The sequence below is a fragment of the Notolepis coatsorum genome (assembly GCF_963971535.1).
Source record: "Notolepis coatsorum genome assembly, chromosome: 2".
Taxonomy (NCBI): Eukaryota; Metazoa; Chordata; class Actinopteri; order Aulopiformes; family Paralepididae; genus Notolepis; species Notolepis coatsorum.
Window position 1 is genome coordinate 186,196,958 of NC_140166.1, and position 14,268 is coordinate 186,211,225.

Below are 14,268 nucleotides of genomic sequence, written 5' to 3' on the forward strand. Positions count from 1 at the left end.
TACCGGAGGGGACACGTGATGCAAGGCTTCTATCCTCCCTACAACCGACCAGTGGGGGGCATAGTCAAGCAACGTTCAAGACAGGGGAGGGGAGAATTGGAAATACGAAATTGGGATGGGAGAAAAATAGAAAATAAGGAGAAAAAGTGGATACATTTTTTTTCTGGGGTGGCTGGGTGGCGCAGTGGACTAAGCGCTCGTCACCAACGCGAGAGTCACTGGTATCGAATCCGGCTGTCAGCGTTGCCTCCGGCTTGGCCGGCCGTCCTACTGGCTCAATTGGCAGAGTCAGCGGGAGGGAAGCCGGTGGGTGGTAATCTGGTCGTTGTAAACAGCGACTCCTACAGGTCGGTCAGGGCGCCTGCACAGCGAGGAAGGGAGATGGTGAGGGTAGTGTGAGCCTCCCACATGTTACACCTCACCAATGAGAGTCCGCGCTGGCAGGTGAAAAAGAAGTGGCTGGCTGACTCCGCATGTATCGGAGGGGACATGTGATAGTATCTATCAAGCCTCCCGAGACCGACCAGTGGGGGGGCACATGCGAGCAACAACCAGGAAGGGGAGGGGGGAATTGGCACCACTAAATTGGGATGGGAGAAAAACAGGAGGAGAAAAAGTGGATAAAAAAAAAATTATTTTCTGGGTGGGATTATTTAATTTTAGAAAATGCTATTGGGGAGCGGCTGGGTGGTGTAGAGGTATAAGCACTAGGAGCAGCTGGGTTGTGTAGAGGTAAAAGCACTAGAAGCAGCAGGGTGGTGTAGAGGTCTAAGCACTAGGAGCGGCTGGGTGGTGTAGAGGTCTAAGCACTAAGAGCGGCTGGGTGGTGTAGAGGTCTAAGCACTAGGAGTGGCTGGGTGGTGTAGAGGTCTAAGCACTAAGAGCAGCTCGGTGGTGTAGAGGTCTAAGCACTAAGAGCGGCTGGGTGGTGTAGAGGTCTAAGCACTAAGAGCGGCTAGGTGGTGTAGAAGTCTAAGCACTAAGAGCGGCTGGGTGGTGTAGAGGTCTAAGCACTAAGAGCGGCTAGGTGGTGTAGAGGTCTAAGCACTAAGAGCAGCTAGGTGGTGTAGAGGTCTAAGCACTAAGAGCGGCTAGGTGGTGTAGAGGTCTAAGCACTAAGAGCGGCTAGGTGGTGTAGAGGTCTAAGCACTAAGAGCGGCTAGGTGGTGTAGAGGTCTAAGCACTAAGAGCGGCTGGGTGGTGTAGAGGTCTAAGCACTAAGAGCGGCTGGGTGGTGTAGAGGTCTAAGCACTAAGAGCGGCTGGGTGGTGTAGAGGTCTAAGCACTAAGAGCGGCTGCCGCTGGGTGGTGTAGAGGTCTAAGCACTAAGAGCGGCTGGGTGGTGTAGAGGTAAAAGCACCCGCCTACCACCACAGAGACCCGCGTTCAATTCCCAGTAGCGGTACTTCCGGCTTGGTCAGACGTTCCAACAAACACAATTGTCAGTGGTCTACACCCTCCCCAGACAGAAGGACAGCGCAATGACCAAGACCGTAACACACATGGCAATTGTCATATTGTCATAACAACTAAATTGTAGAGAAAATGGGGAGGAAAAACTGCAATATATATATATATATATATATATATATAAAGCTAAAAGAATATATATATATAAAGCTAAAAGAAGAAAACCTTCAAAAGAAGGGACCGCACACTCCTCAGGACTGATTTTGCTTTTTATTTGTTTGGTGCACAACGCACAATGCTGAGGAAGCGGAAGCGAAACGCGCTGTGCACCAAACAAATAAAAAGCAAAATCTGTCCTGAGGAGTGTGCGGCCCCTTCTTTTGAAGGTTTGGATATACTATTGAAACCTATTTATTCTCACTGTTCTAATATTTGTCTTTAATCACAACCCTCTTGTCATAAGGCACCGGCGCCTCAGGACCGGGCCATGACTCTCAAAAACGATGCCTCTAGTCTTCACAGCCATCACTGAGAACACAATAGTTCCATTATATTAGAAGGAAGATGTTCTAGCTTGACTGTGTGTTGGTCTAAAGGTTCTGGGTACTTTGGCGGAAAACACGCCTCACGCCCGTCCTGACGTTTCCCTCAGAATCAACTGGGTGCCTGCTCCAAGGCTCTGGAGAGCTCCGAGGAGCTGCTGGAGCTGGCCAACCAGACGCTCTGCTCCTCGGAGACAGACACGTTCACACAGGTAACTGGCCAATGCATTTATTTGTAGATTAGATTTATCCTTCTAGATGTATTGTCATTGCACAGCACAGCACAGTACAGTACAACAAAATGAAGTTGGCATCTAACCAGAGAGCAAAGTAGCAGTAAAGTGCATACTGTATAGGCAGTAGGGGTGTAAAGGTATACGTATCCGTACCGAACCGTTTCAGTACTGGACCTTAGGTTCAGTACGGCTGTGTACCGAACAAATACAACGGTATGTTAACCACTAACGACCGCCCACCGGGGGCTGTTTTTTTCACAATCTAATATAATTATTATAATAAGAAAAATATTATTATTAATTTCAATATAGAATATTCGTTGACAGCCCTACAAGTAAAATTAGTTACTGCACACTACATCACCCCTGAGTGGAACATGGAAAGCCAAACTTTCCCCCACTGTACCGAAAACCCGTACTGAACCCGTGACTTCCAAACCGAGGTACGTACCGTACCGTGGTTTTTGTGTACTGTTACACCCCTAATAGGCAGTATACAGTGTAACATGTGAATATGTAGAGTATAGTATATGACAAAGCTACGGAGTAAATGTGCTAAGCTAATGTATGTACAGTATTATTATGAACAGTGATACAAGTATGAATACACTATGGTAGTGAAGCATACTAGCTAGTGGTATAACTAATAAGAGTAGATATGGAATACATACAGATAATACACACTGTATATATAATAGATACAAGTATATACAGTGTGTAGGCCTACAGTGTGGGTATACACACACACACACACACACACACACACACACACACACACACACACACACACACACACACACACACACACACACACACACACACACACACACACATATATATATAGTAGATATAGATACATTTATGTATGGTCTATACAGTGTTATAGTACATTGCTATCATATAGTGTCATATAGATAGACTATAGATTGAGGTAGGTAGTAGATAAGTATGGATTGTGTATAGAGTTTTAGAGTATGGTATTTGAACGCAAACCCCAGCAGCTGTATGTAAAGTGTTACAGTCGATTGGATTACAACATGACTGGTTACACAACTCAGTGTTCTCCTCCTCCTCCGTATCTCCTCTCTTCTTCTTTCTCCCTTTTTCCCTTTCCTCCTCTGCTTCTTCTCTCCAGGCGGCCAAAGACATTAAGGATAGGTATAGTAATCAGCTGTCCATTGCTTCCCTTTCCCCCTAGCATCCTTTTAACCCGTGAACCGTCTCATGGCGTAGCGTTGCATGCGTTCGAATATAGTAGCAGTAACAGCAACAGCGCCATAGCGCCTATTTCCCTAAACAGTAAGCACTGTGAAAAACCCTCCGCTTGGAACCTTTTGTGTTTCCCCAACTGTCTTCTCTAGCCTGTACCAATCACGTGTCAACCCTTCCCTGTACGAATGCTACTCCCTCTCTGGCTTAGCTTGTTGATCGGCCCAATCTGTTGACTGGTAGTAACATATAAAATATACTTTAATAGTCTTTTTTTGTGTGCTTACTTAGTGAACAGTGTTATAGTCACCAATCACTGTTCTCACAGTTCTCCGATTCTCTTGAATAATGGGATATGTTTGTTTTCCCCCTCTGTATGTGTGTGTGTGTGTGTCTTTGTTTACAGCGTGACAATGGCCCCAGCCTTCCGTCTGTCCCTGAAGGCCAAAGCCAGTGACAATATGAGTCACATGATGGTTGACTTCAGCCAGGAGAGGGAGATGCTGCAGGCCATGAAATTCCTCCCAGGTCAGACTATGGGATAATCAAGTAATAAACGTGTGTAGAGATATAGAGAGACTGGGTGAATGAAACATAGAGAGAGAGACAGGGAGGGTGTAGTGCTTTCAGCCCCGTGTTGCAATACATAGTGGCTATTTTCAATATTGGTGATGCAAGAGTTAATTCTGTTGTACTCTGGATAAGTGTACTGCTAAGATGTCTGCTAAATGCCTAAAACTTAACCTTTGAATGAATAAATGAACAAATTAGCACATTTATATAGCACTTGTCTGGTGCTAGGACACAAAGCGCTTTAAAGGAAAACCAACATTTTGGGAAATTAGCTTATTTGGCATCTACCCTGGAGTTAGACAAGAAGATACATACCCTTTTTCTTCTCTGTGCATGCAGTAGGAGTAGGAAGACACGCACCGTTAGCCTAGCTTAGTGTCAGTCACTGGAAGTAGGTTCCTCCATTAGCCTAGTTCCAAACGTCTTCCTACTCCTACTGCATGCACAGAGAAGAAAAAGGTATGCATCTTCTTGTCTAACTCCAGGGTTCCCAAAATGTTGGAGTGTTAAGATACATACCTTTTTCTTCTCTGTGCATGCAGTAGGAGTAGGAAAACGCGCACCGTTAGCCTAGCTTAGCGTCAGTCACTGGAAGTAGGTTCCTCCATTAGCCTAGTTCCCAACGTTTTCCTACTCCTACTGCATGCACAGAGAAGAAAAAGGTATGCATCTTCTTGTCTAACTCCAGGGTAGATGCCAAATAAGCTAATTTCCCAAAATGTTGGAGTTTTCCTTTAATAATGTAGAGGGTAACTTGCCTCCCCCACCACTAATGTGTAGCACCATACGACAGGCACCAGCACACACACCCACACACACACACACACACACACACACACACACACACACACACACACACACACACACACACACACACACACACACACACACACACACACACACACACACACACACACACACACACACACACACACACACACACACACACACACACACACACAGTGGGCTGAATGGCTTGGTGGGGAGATAAGAGTTGATATATCAACCAATTAAGGGATGATTAGGTGGTCATGACATCAGATACCTAATTGGGTAAATGTAATGAAACTGCAGGGCTGCATTTAAAAAAACCTGACTCATTTGCAGAAATGTTGTTTAATGTGCATTGCAAATAAATAAATAAACTGAAACTGAACGGCAGTTTTGGTAGTGTTGTGTAACAATCTGCCTCTCCCGCTCTCTCTGCCCAGTGCCGGCCACTCCAGAGATCCAGATGTCAGAGTGCCAAGTGTGTGACAACACAGTGAGTGTAGTTTGGACCTTACCAGAACCCGACGGCAAGATAGACCACTATATTCTGGAACATCGGCGCACCAATCACGAGGGGCCGCCACGCGCCAAAGAGGACTACCCCTGGATGGTCTTAGAGGAGATACGGGTGATGGAGCACACACTCTCAGGTAGGAGGAGGAGAGTTTTGGCAAAGTGCATGTCACCCCACTTCTTAGAGACCTGCACTGGCTCCCCATTGCCGCACGAATCCGCTTCAAGGCCCTCGACCTGGCATATCGTGCGGCAAAGGGAACAGCTCCCGCCTACCTCCGGTCAATGGTCTCTAACTACACACCCTCAAGACCCATACGCTCTGCATCTTCTGGAGCTCCGAGAGGGTCATGAAAGAGAAGCCGCCTATTCTCGGTCCTTGCCCCACAATGGTGGAACGAACTTCCCACCACAGTTAGGACAGCCGAAACCCGACCAATTTTCCGCCGTCGACTAAAGACACACTTCTTCAATCAATATCTGAAATTAATAAAAGAAAATTTAAAACATAATAACCCTAACTAACCTTACTGTCGTGCACTTGTCCTAATATACTAACCTACATTTTAGCACTCAACACTTTGATGAACATTGTTACTCAGCTGATAGAGTTGTACCCTTCCTGCTGATTTGTCGTACAAAAGTTGTAAGTCGCTTTGGATAAAAGCATCAGCTAAATGACAAAATGTAAAATGTAAATGTACTGTGTTACGAAGTTATGATTGATGGACTATTAATCGCCATGCCGTTCTTCCCAGGGCTGCGCTTCGACACCCGCTACATGACGTTCAGAGTGAAGGCGTGCAACAAGGCCGTGGCGGGAGAGTTCTCAGAGCCGGTCACATTAGAGACACACGGTGAGAATGTCGGACGCATACTTCTGACCTGTTCAGAGCCAGTTATAAGATCGTTCCATCTAATAGCTTAAAGGAACACACCAACTTTTAGGGAAATTAGCTTAGTTATTTGCCATCTACCCTGGAGTTAGACAAGCAGATACGCTTTTCTTCTCTGTGCATGCATTAGGCTTAGGGAACAGCCGCACCGTTAGCCTAGCTTAGCGTCATTCACTGGAAGTAGGTGTGCCAGTGTAGCCTAGTTCCCAACAGTCACGAAATACACTCCAAATACAACTCCAAGACGTTCCTGTAAACATGTTGTGACCTGTGTATTTCCCACATGGAGAAATATTTTTCTAAGCAGATATATACTCGGATTTTCTTTTTGCAGAACCACTGCTGCCTGGGCGCAGTGATTTCCATTTCATCACCTCAAAAGCCCTGTTTTTATAAAAAAAAAATTATCCACTTTTTCTCCCCCTGTTTTTCTGTATTTTCCTCTCATCCCAATTTAGTCGTTATGCCAATTCCCCCCTCCCCTTCCTGGTCGTTGTGCGCTCCCCCACTGGTCGTCTAGGGAGCCCTGAAGTCTATCACATGCTTCCTCCGATACATAGGAGACAGCCAGCAGCCTCTTTTCATCTGACAGCGCGGACTCTCATTGGTGAAGTGTAACGTGTGGGAGGTCACACTACCTTCACCATTTCCCTCCCTTGCTGTGCAGGCGCCCTGACCGACCTGTAGGAGTCGCTGTTTACAACGACCAGATTACCACCCACGGCTTCCCTCCCGCTGACACCGCCAATTGTGTCAGTATGACGGCCGGCCAAGCCGGAGGCACCGCTGACAGCCGGATTCGATACCAGTGCCTCTGCGGTGGTAGACAGACGCTTAGTCCGCTGTGCTACCCGGCCACAGCCCTGTTGTTTTTAGAAAAACGGGGTAGATGGAGGCGGCTGGGTGGCATAGCGGAGATTGCGCTCGTCACCAATGCAAGAGGCTGTGGTCTCGACTCCCGGAGTCAGCATTGCCTGCGGCTTGGGCCAGTCGTCATACTATCTCAATTGGCAGAGGTAGCGGGTGGAAAGTCGATGGGTGGGAATTGGACGTTGTGGACAGCGACTCCTACAGGTCGGTTGGGTGACGCCTGTACAGCAGAGTCAGGAAGTATCGGGGCAGCGTGAGCCTCCCACGTGTTACTCCTCGCCACCGAGAGACCGCGCTGTCAGGTGAAAAGATGCGACAGGCTGCCTTATTATTATTTTAATAATCGATATCGAATATCGAAATAAAAAAAAATCGAAAAATCTTTTTTTTTATATATATTTTTTTCTTTTTTTTTGGACCTGCAACAGGGCAGTTTTAAAACCAGAGACAGTGGACAGACTTGTCTTTCTTGCCTGCAACTTAAAGTAATGGCTTTGCTTGTCCAAATGACAATACTGACCAAATTGAGATTTATTTTTCTCTTGTCCATTTATTTTGTTTGCTTTCTAATTTAAAATACAGTTTGAAACCGTCTGTACACAGTAGGCTATGTGTGCTAGCAGAACTAGACTCCAGTCACGAGTCACGGTGCACATGTGCGGTGGTTTGTCCACCAAAAAAGCGCCAAAAGATCGAAAATAAACTAGCAGAGCCAGAACTGTTCAACTCCCCTGGAGCCACAGTCAGCAGAGAAGCCGGTTTACTTTAGCTTTTAAACCAGCTGCAGCCTGAGAACTGGAGTGTGAGGGGATGTAACACTAAAGATGGCGGCAATGACAAAGAATTGCTGCAAAATAAACATACATCTGTTGTTAAAAAAAATAAAAAATTATACTTATAACAATTCGATAATTATCGATATTGAGAAATATGATAACATTATCATATCGTTATCGCGATATGATTTTTTTCCATATCGCCCAGCCCTAGGCTGCCTCCTCGTGTACCGGAGGGGACACGTGATGCAAGGCTTCTATCCTCACTACAGTCGACCAGTGGGAGGCATAGTCTAGCAACGTTCAAGATAGGGGAGGGGAGAATTGAAGGGAAAAAGAATTGGCGATACGAAAATAAGGAGAAAAAGTGGATACAAATTTTTTTTTAACGGGGTAGATGGCAAATAAGCAAATTTTCCAAAAAGTTGGCGTGTTCCTTTAATAATTCCATGAGATAAATGTTGTGTAAATATCTCTTTGGTCCTTGTTCGTGTGCGTGCGTGCGTGTGTGAGTGTGTGAGAATTCACTATAAAGCCTTCATTTCGACCCGCAGCCTTCATCTTCAAGCTGGACTCTGGTTCAGCCCATCAGAACCTGAAGATAGAGGACATGAGCGTGGAATGGGACAGTAGTGGAGGAAAGGTCCAGGAGATCCGCAAGGACAAGAACAGAACTAACTCCCCCATGCACTCCCCAGCCAGGTCTGAATGAACCCCTTTAATCCCTCTGCTGAACAACAGGGGTTTATAGCCCTGGAGAAGACCTGTCTCTATGTGTTCACTATCCAACATTAAAGGTTCACCGTCTGGAATGAAGACCATGTAGACTCAACCAGGTACAATTATGTGGAATAAGTACAGTATGTCATTTAATGGTTGAGTCTCATTGCCTCATTGCTGGTCCTGTAAAAAGTGAAAGACCTTGTGTGAATTCAACGCGCTTATTCCATGTAATTGCACGTGGTTGAGTGAGTCTGCGTGGTCCTCGTCCAAACAATTGAAAGTCTTACAGAGTGCAGCTTTTCAATTTCAGAAATACAGATATTATTATAGTCCGACATTAACCCGACATTAAAACCCAGAAAACTCGGGTTTTAATCGTTATTTCTTTTATTAGCAATATCCATTTATTTTTCATCCATCCAGCCTGACGTTATCATTGGGAATGGGTCTGAGCTCGAAAAGGGCAAATACCGCCGCCTATCGTCTCCCGGATGGTATTGCACATCATTGGATTGGATTGGATGGGACTGTGCATCAGGCTCGGAGCAGCTTTCGATTATGAGTTTTGGTGCTATAACGTTGGATCAATAAACACAATCAATATTTGGAATGGCTATCAGGAATTGGATTAATCTTTTTGCAGAACATCTGATCTGAGGTAAGGACTCTATGTTACCAGTCTTGGGTTAATCAGATGTTCCTATCACCGCCATCGCAGTGTGTGTGTGTGTGTGTGTGTGTGTGTGTGTGTGTGTGTGTGTGCGTAACGTTAGCCGTATCCACGGCATGGATAATAGATTTTTCAGCCCGCTTCTCTAGCGTGCATAAGTACACATATACTATCGATAATCTAGCGTTTATTTGAAAACGATTCATAAATCAGCCGAAAAATGACAACGTGTTTTGTGTATTCCAGTAAAGGGCTATTATCGCGGATTTCTCTGGAATTCTCCAAAATCTCCAAAACTATACTCGTATTCAAAGCGGTATAAAACGGAAATGTACCAATGAAAAAACTATCTGTTTCGTACATGTTGACTGCAAGCAAGTCCTTGATAAGCGAGGGGTGTTTTAGACCCATAGCCATAATTTAAGATATTGTTTAGGCGTTCGCAAATTTCCCCGACCTCCCATTGACTTCCTTACTGGCACGCTAGCCCTAATATGGTCAAAGGGCCATGGCTCTGAATGAGTTAAAGGGGCATTTCGCCAATTCTTTTTAACCTGAATTCTATTGTTCTGTTTGGATGTGATAATCGGACATAAAAACCTGCCAATGTGTTCTGTATCTCGAGAGCTCGGTTGCATCTGCTCCAGGAGAAACAGAGAGCAGCAGACCTCTAGTGAACTGCATACAAATATTTCTTCAAGTGACCTCGAGTTTGGTCAACAAACACCCGATGAAACGACGTCTGTGGTTCACTGCAGGTCTGCTCTCCGCTGGATCAGCTCTTGAGACACCGAACACATTGGTAAGCACTCTGTCCTCTGGTAACAATGGTAACAATGCCCCTGTTGCCGTACCGTCCTTCGAATGAGACGTTAAACTGAGGCCCTGATTGAATTCGGTTGTTAAAGAACCCAGGGAGCCTATTGCAAAGAGTAGGGGGTTCCCAGACATTCCTGGCCAAAATTCCCAATCAGACATCAAGGCCACCTAATCATCCCTCCCCCTTAATTGGCTGACATCAATCCCTGTCTCCTGAGCCGTTCGGCCATTGTGTAGTGTGATGTGTGCCTGGTGCCAGTGTATGGTGGCCATTGAGCCTGCGTAGCCCAAGGTTGGGTGCTACCAGTGGTGGTGAAGAAGGCAATTTCCACCCTACATTGTGGGGAGCGCTTTGAGTGTCTAGAAAAGCGCTATATAAATGCAATGATCATTCATTCATCATCAGTCAAGTTTCATGCCTGATTATCACGTAGGATTCAGTTTAAAAAAAAATGCTGCTGCAATGTTTACAATCTCACCTCCGAGTATCGCCGTGCTCTCCTCTCCTCTCCCCACAGGGCTGCACTGATGTCTCCAAAGAGAGCTCCTACTGCTCGGATCGGCAGAGACAGGTTCACGGCAGAGTCCTACACAGTGTTAGGTAGGTGGAACAGCAGAGTCCTACACAGTGTTAGGTAGGTGGAACAGCAGAGTCCTACACAGTGTTAGGTAGGTGGAACAGCAGAGTCCTACATAGTGTTAGGTAGGTGGAACAGCAGAGTCCTACACAGTGTTAGGTAGGTAGAACAGCAGAGTCCTACACAGTGTTAGGTAGGTGGAACAGCAGAGTCCTACACAGTGTTAGGTAGGTAGAACAGCAGAGTCCTACACAGTGTTAGGTAGGTGGAACAGCAGAGTCCTACACAGTGTTAGGTAGGTAGAACAGCAGAGTCCTACACAGTGTTAGGTAGGTGGAACAGCAGAGTCCTACACAGTGTTAGGTAGGTGGAACAGCAGAGTCCTACACAGTGTTAGGTAGGTAGAACAGCAGAGTCCTACATAGTGTTTTATGGGCCTGTTATGGGTCATATTGATACTATCTGTTAACTTCACGCATGGATGTATTATGAATATTTACGTTGTCTTGTATTGTGTTTTTATGTATAGTGTGTTTCTATGCACCTGGCTTCCTAAATACTTTCCCTCTTGGGACAATGAAGCTGAATTTAAATTGACAGACATATTGCTAAACATTTCAACAAATAAAAAGAGTGAATCTCCACGACGTTCTGGATCAGGCCGTCCTGTACCAAACTGAACTATGCATAATCATCAACGCATTTCTTGTCCCTTGTGATGCCCCAGCTGACACCATCATTGATGCGGGCCAGCAGTACTGGGAGGTGCGGTTCGACAAGGAGAGCAAGGCCTTTGCTGTGGGCCTGGCCCTGCGGAGCCTGGGTCGCTTTGACCAGCTGGGGAAGAGCACCGCCTCCTGGTGCATCCACCTCAACAACTGGCTCCAGCAGAGCCTCACAGCCAAGCACAACAACAAGGCCCGGACCTTGGACTGTCCAATCCCAGACCGTGTAGGGGTGTACTGTAACTATGAGGAAGGTGAGATAGCCGGTGTTATGATGACCTATAAGAGCTCCATTGTGGTTATCCAGGTGTAAGCGCAAACTTTTAACCCTTTCACCCGCCACACTACCAAAGTGTTAACCCTTTCACCGCGGCAATACAGATGGTTAACCCTTTCACTGCCACGTGACAAAGGGTTAACCCTTTCACAACCAGTAGTGTGGTAGTGAAAGGGTTAAAGAGATCTGTAATGTTTCAACTGGGGCAGCAATCTACTCTGACTATTGCTGTGTATGCAATTTCCGTGATATGAATAGCTTGACTCTTCCCCCCTCTTTCTGTCTAGGTATGTTGTCCTTCTATAATGCCAGAACCAAGCAGCTGATGCACACCTTCAGAACCAAGTTCCCAGGGCCAGTCATACCAGCATTCATGGTGAGAGACTGTCACTGTTTATTTGTCTGTCTTAGATCTCTTGATATATTTCCAACCTAGAATAGCATTATTTTTTTTATTTTTTTTATCCACTTTTTCTCCCCATTTTCTATTTTTCTCCCATCCCAATTTCGTATTATCCAATTCTTCCCTCCCCTGTCTTGAACGTTGCTAGACTATGCCTCCCACAGGTCGGTTGCAGTGAGGACAGAAGCCTTGCATCACGTGTCCCCTCCGGTACACGAGGAGGCAGCCTGTCGCATCTTTTCACCGCAACAGCTCGAACTCTCAGTGGCGAGGAGTAACGTGTGGGAGGCTCACGCTGCCCCCGCTACTTCCTGCTTCCGCCGCACCGACCTGTAGGAGTCGCTGTCCACAACGTCCAATCCCCACCCACCGGCTTTCCCACCCTCTAACACTTGCAAATTGTATTAATAATAATAATAATGGATTGGATTTATATAGCGCTCTTCGTGACACCCCAGAGACCCCAGAGCGCTTACAGAGTCCATTATTCGTTCATACACAGTCATACCGGTGGTGGTAAGCTACAATTGCAGCCAGAGCTGCCCTGAGGCAGACTCACGGAAGCGTGGCGAATAATCAACGCCTACGGCCCCTCCGACCACCACCAACATTCATTCACATGCATACACATTCATACGAGGCAAGTAGGTTAAGTGTCTTGCCCAAGGACACAACGGCAGTGGGATGGACATGGGCTTGAGCGGGATTCGAACCACCAACCCTTCGATCATTGGACGACCCGCTCTACCCCTGAGCCACGCCGCCCCACATATTAGTATGAACGACCGGCCAGCCGGTAGCAACGCCGAGAGCTGGGCTCGAACCCAGCGTCTCCTGCGTTAGTGGCGAGCGCCTTGCCCACTGCGCCAATCAGCCGCCCTCAGAATAGCATTATTTGTAGCCTTACCCTTACAGCTTAGCATCGGTGGCTCTTGGGGCCTGCATCATTTAGATTTTTGAGTTTTGTATGGAGGTTGATCGTAGCATAGTAATGAAGGTTGGTATATGTTGTGAGTGGGTGTAGATCTGGGATGCATTTACTGTAGAGCCTTCTGGAGGTATTGTGGGCTTAACTCAATGAAGCATCCATGATGGGAGATGCCCACTTGATTAACCCAATGACATATCCACACGCCGCCCTGATGACCCCCTCATCACACTCTCCTTTGCATGTACCCACGCTAGGCTTATGGTACATGGATAATGACATCATATCTTGTCTATTGGTAAATGTGATCCATCAGTGGTTTACTTATATCAGGTGGTCATATTTTACTTGACTGGTCATCTGTTGCCCCCTGCAGGTGTGGAACGGTACTTTCTCTGTTCAGACGGGCCTTCAGGTTCCCAATGTGGTGCAGAGCGGCCAAAGGAAGAACAGCGGCACCAGCAGTTCCAACGCCAGCCTCACCTAAACCCTCCACCCCAGCCAGCTGGACGCCAGCCAGCCTGAATCGCTTGCTGCAGAATTATCACCTTGCTCTGGCTGCAGTCAAAGCCACACCACGGAAGAGTTATATCGCTGGAATGTGGATGTTCAGATAGTTTCTAGGTCACGTGACAACAAACAGCAGCGGGTAATAAGGGTGGAAAATTTAACCCCTCCGTGACAGAACTCTTCAGTCGTATGGCGTCACTGACAGTAGTCCGTCTAGAAATCCGCTCTGTATGCGTTTGTTTCGGCACTGTCCCGCTCTTACCAGAGCAGTGCTATAGCGCCGGCCGCTGCCCCCCCCCCCCCCCCCCCCACCCCATCATCACCAAAACTATACCGTCAGACCTGTCCCACTGACTCGTCTAACCACACTCTCTCACTCCCTGTGCCTTCCTCATCATGTATCCACATTAACCATTTCACTACCACACTACACAAGGTTAACCCCTTCACTACCACACTACAGGTTAACCCTTTCACTGTGACAATATGGAAGGTTAACCCTTTCACTGCCACATGACAAAGGGTTAACCCTTTCACTACCACACTACAGAAGGTTAACCCTTGTGGCAGTGCAAGTGTTAAAAGGCCAAATAGGGTGATGTCAAGCAGCTGGCTGGGTTAACGTTTCAATACAATATTGGGAATTCTGTCTCCACATTGCAACTAAAAAACATTGTAGCCTATTACGTCGGTTTCCTGTAATGTAGTTCACTAGTAATTATCACATACTGAATGTTCAACTCTTCTGCCTCTTAAGTTCTTTATCCTAGTTGCTTCTTAGTACAAAGTCTCCTCACTAAAACCTACTTATGTAACTCAAATGACTTACCAAACAGCTG

The 14,268-nt window shown here is 46.5% G+C and overlaps 1 protein-coding gene across 1 annotated transcript in view; it reads left to right on the top strand.

The window, feature by feature from the left end:
- The window catches only part of fsd1 (fibronectin type III and SPRY domain containing 1), a 16,940-nt gene extending 3,505 nt beyond the window's left edge, over nt 1-13,435 (top strand). Inside the window, exons 4-13 of the mRNA XM_084337794.1 lie at nt 2,063-2,164; nt 3,324-3,346; nt 3,804-3,925; nt 5,182-5,391; nt 6,013-6,111; nt 8,351-8,498; nt 10,527-10,609; nt 11,314-11,565; nt 11,876-11,964; nt 13,296-13,435. Of these exons, the coding sequence (XP_084193920.1) occupies nt 2,063-2,164; nt 3,324-3,346; nt 3,804-3,925; nt 5,182-5,391; nt 6,013-6,111; nt 8,351-8,498; nt 10,527-10,609; nt 11,314-11,565; nt 11,876-11,964; nt 13,296-13,406 (1,239 nt within the window). The 3' untranslated portion in view covers nt 13,407-13,435. The remainder of the gene's footprint in view (nt 1-2,062; nt 2,165-3,323; nt 3,347-3,803; nt 3,926-5,181; nt 5,392-6,012; nt 6,112-8,350; nt 8,499-10,526; nt 10,610-11,313; nt 11,566-11,875; nt 11,965-13,295) is intronic.
- Nucleotides 13,436-14,268: the final 833 nt, after the last annotated feature.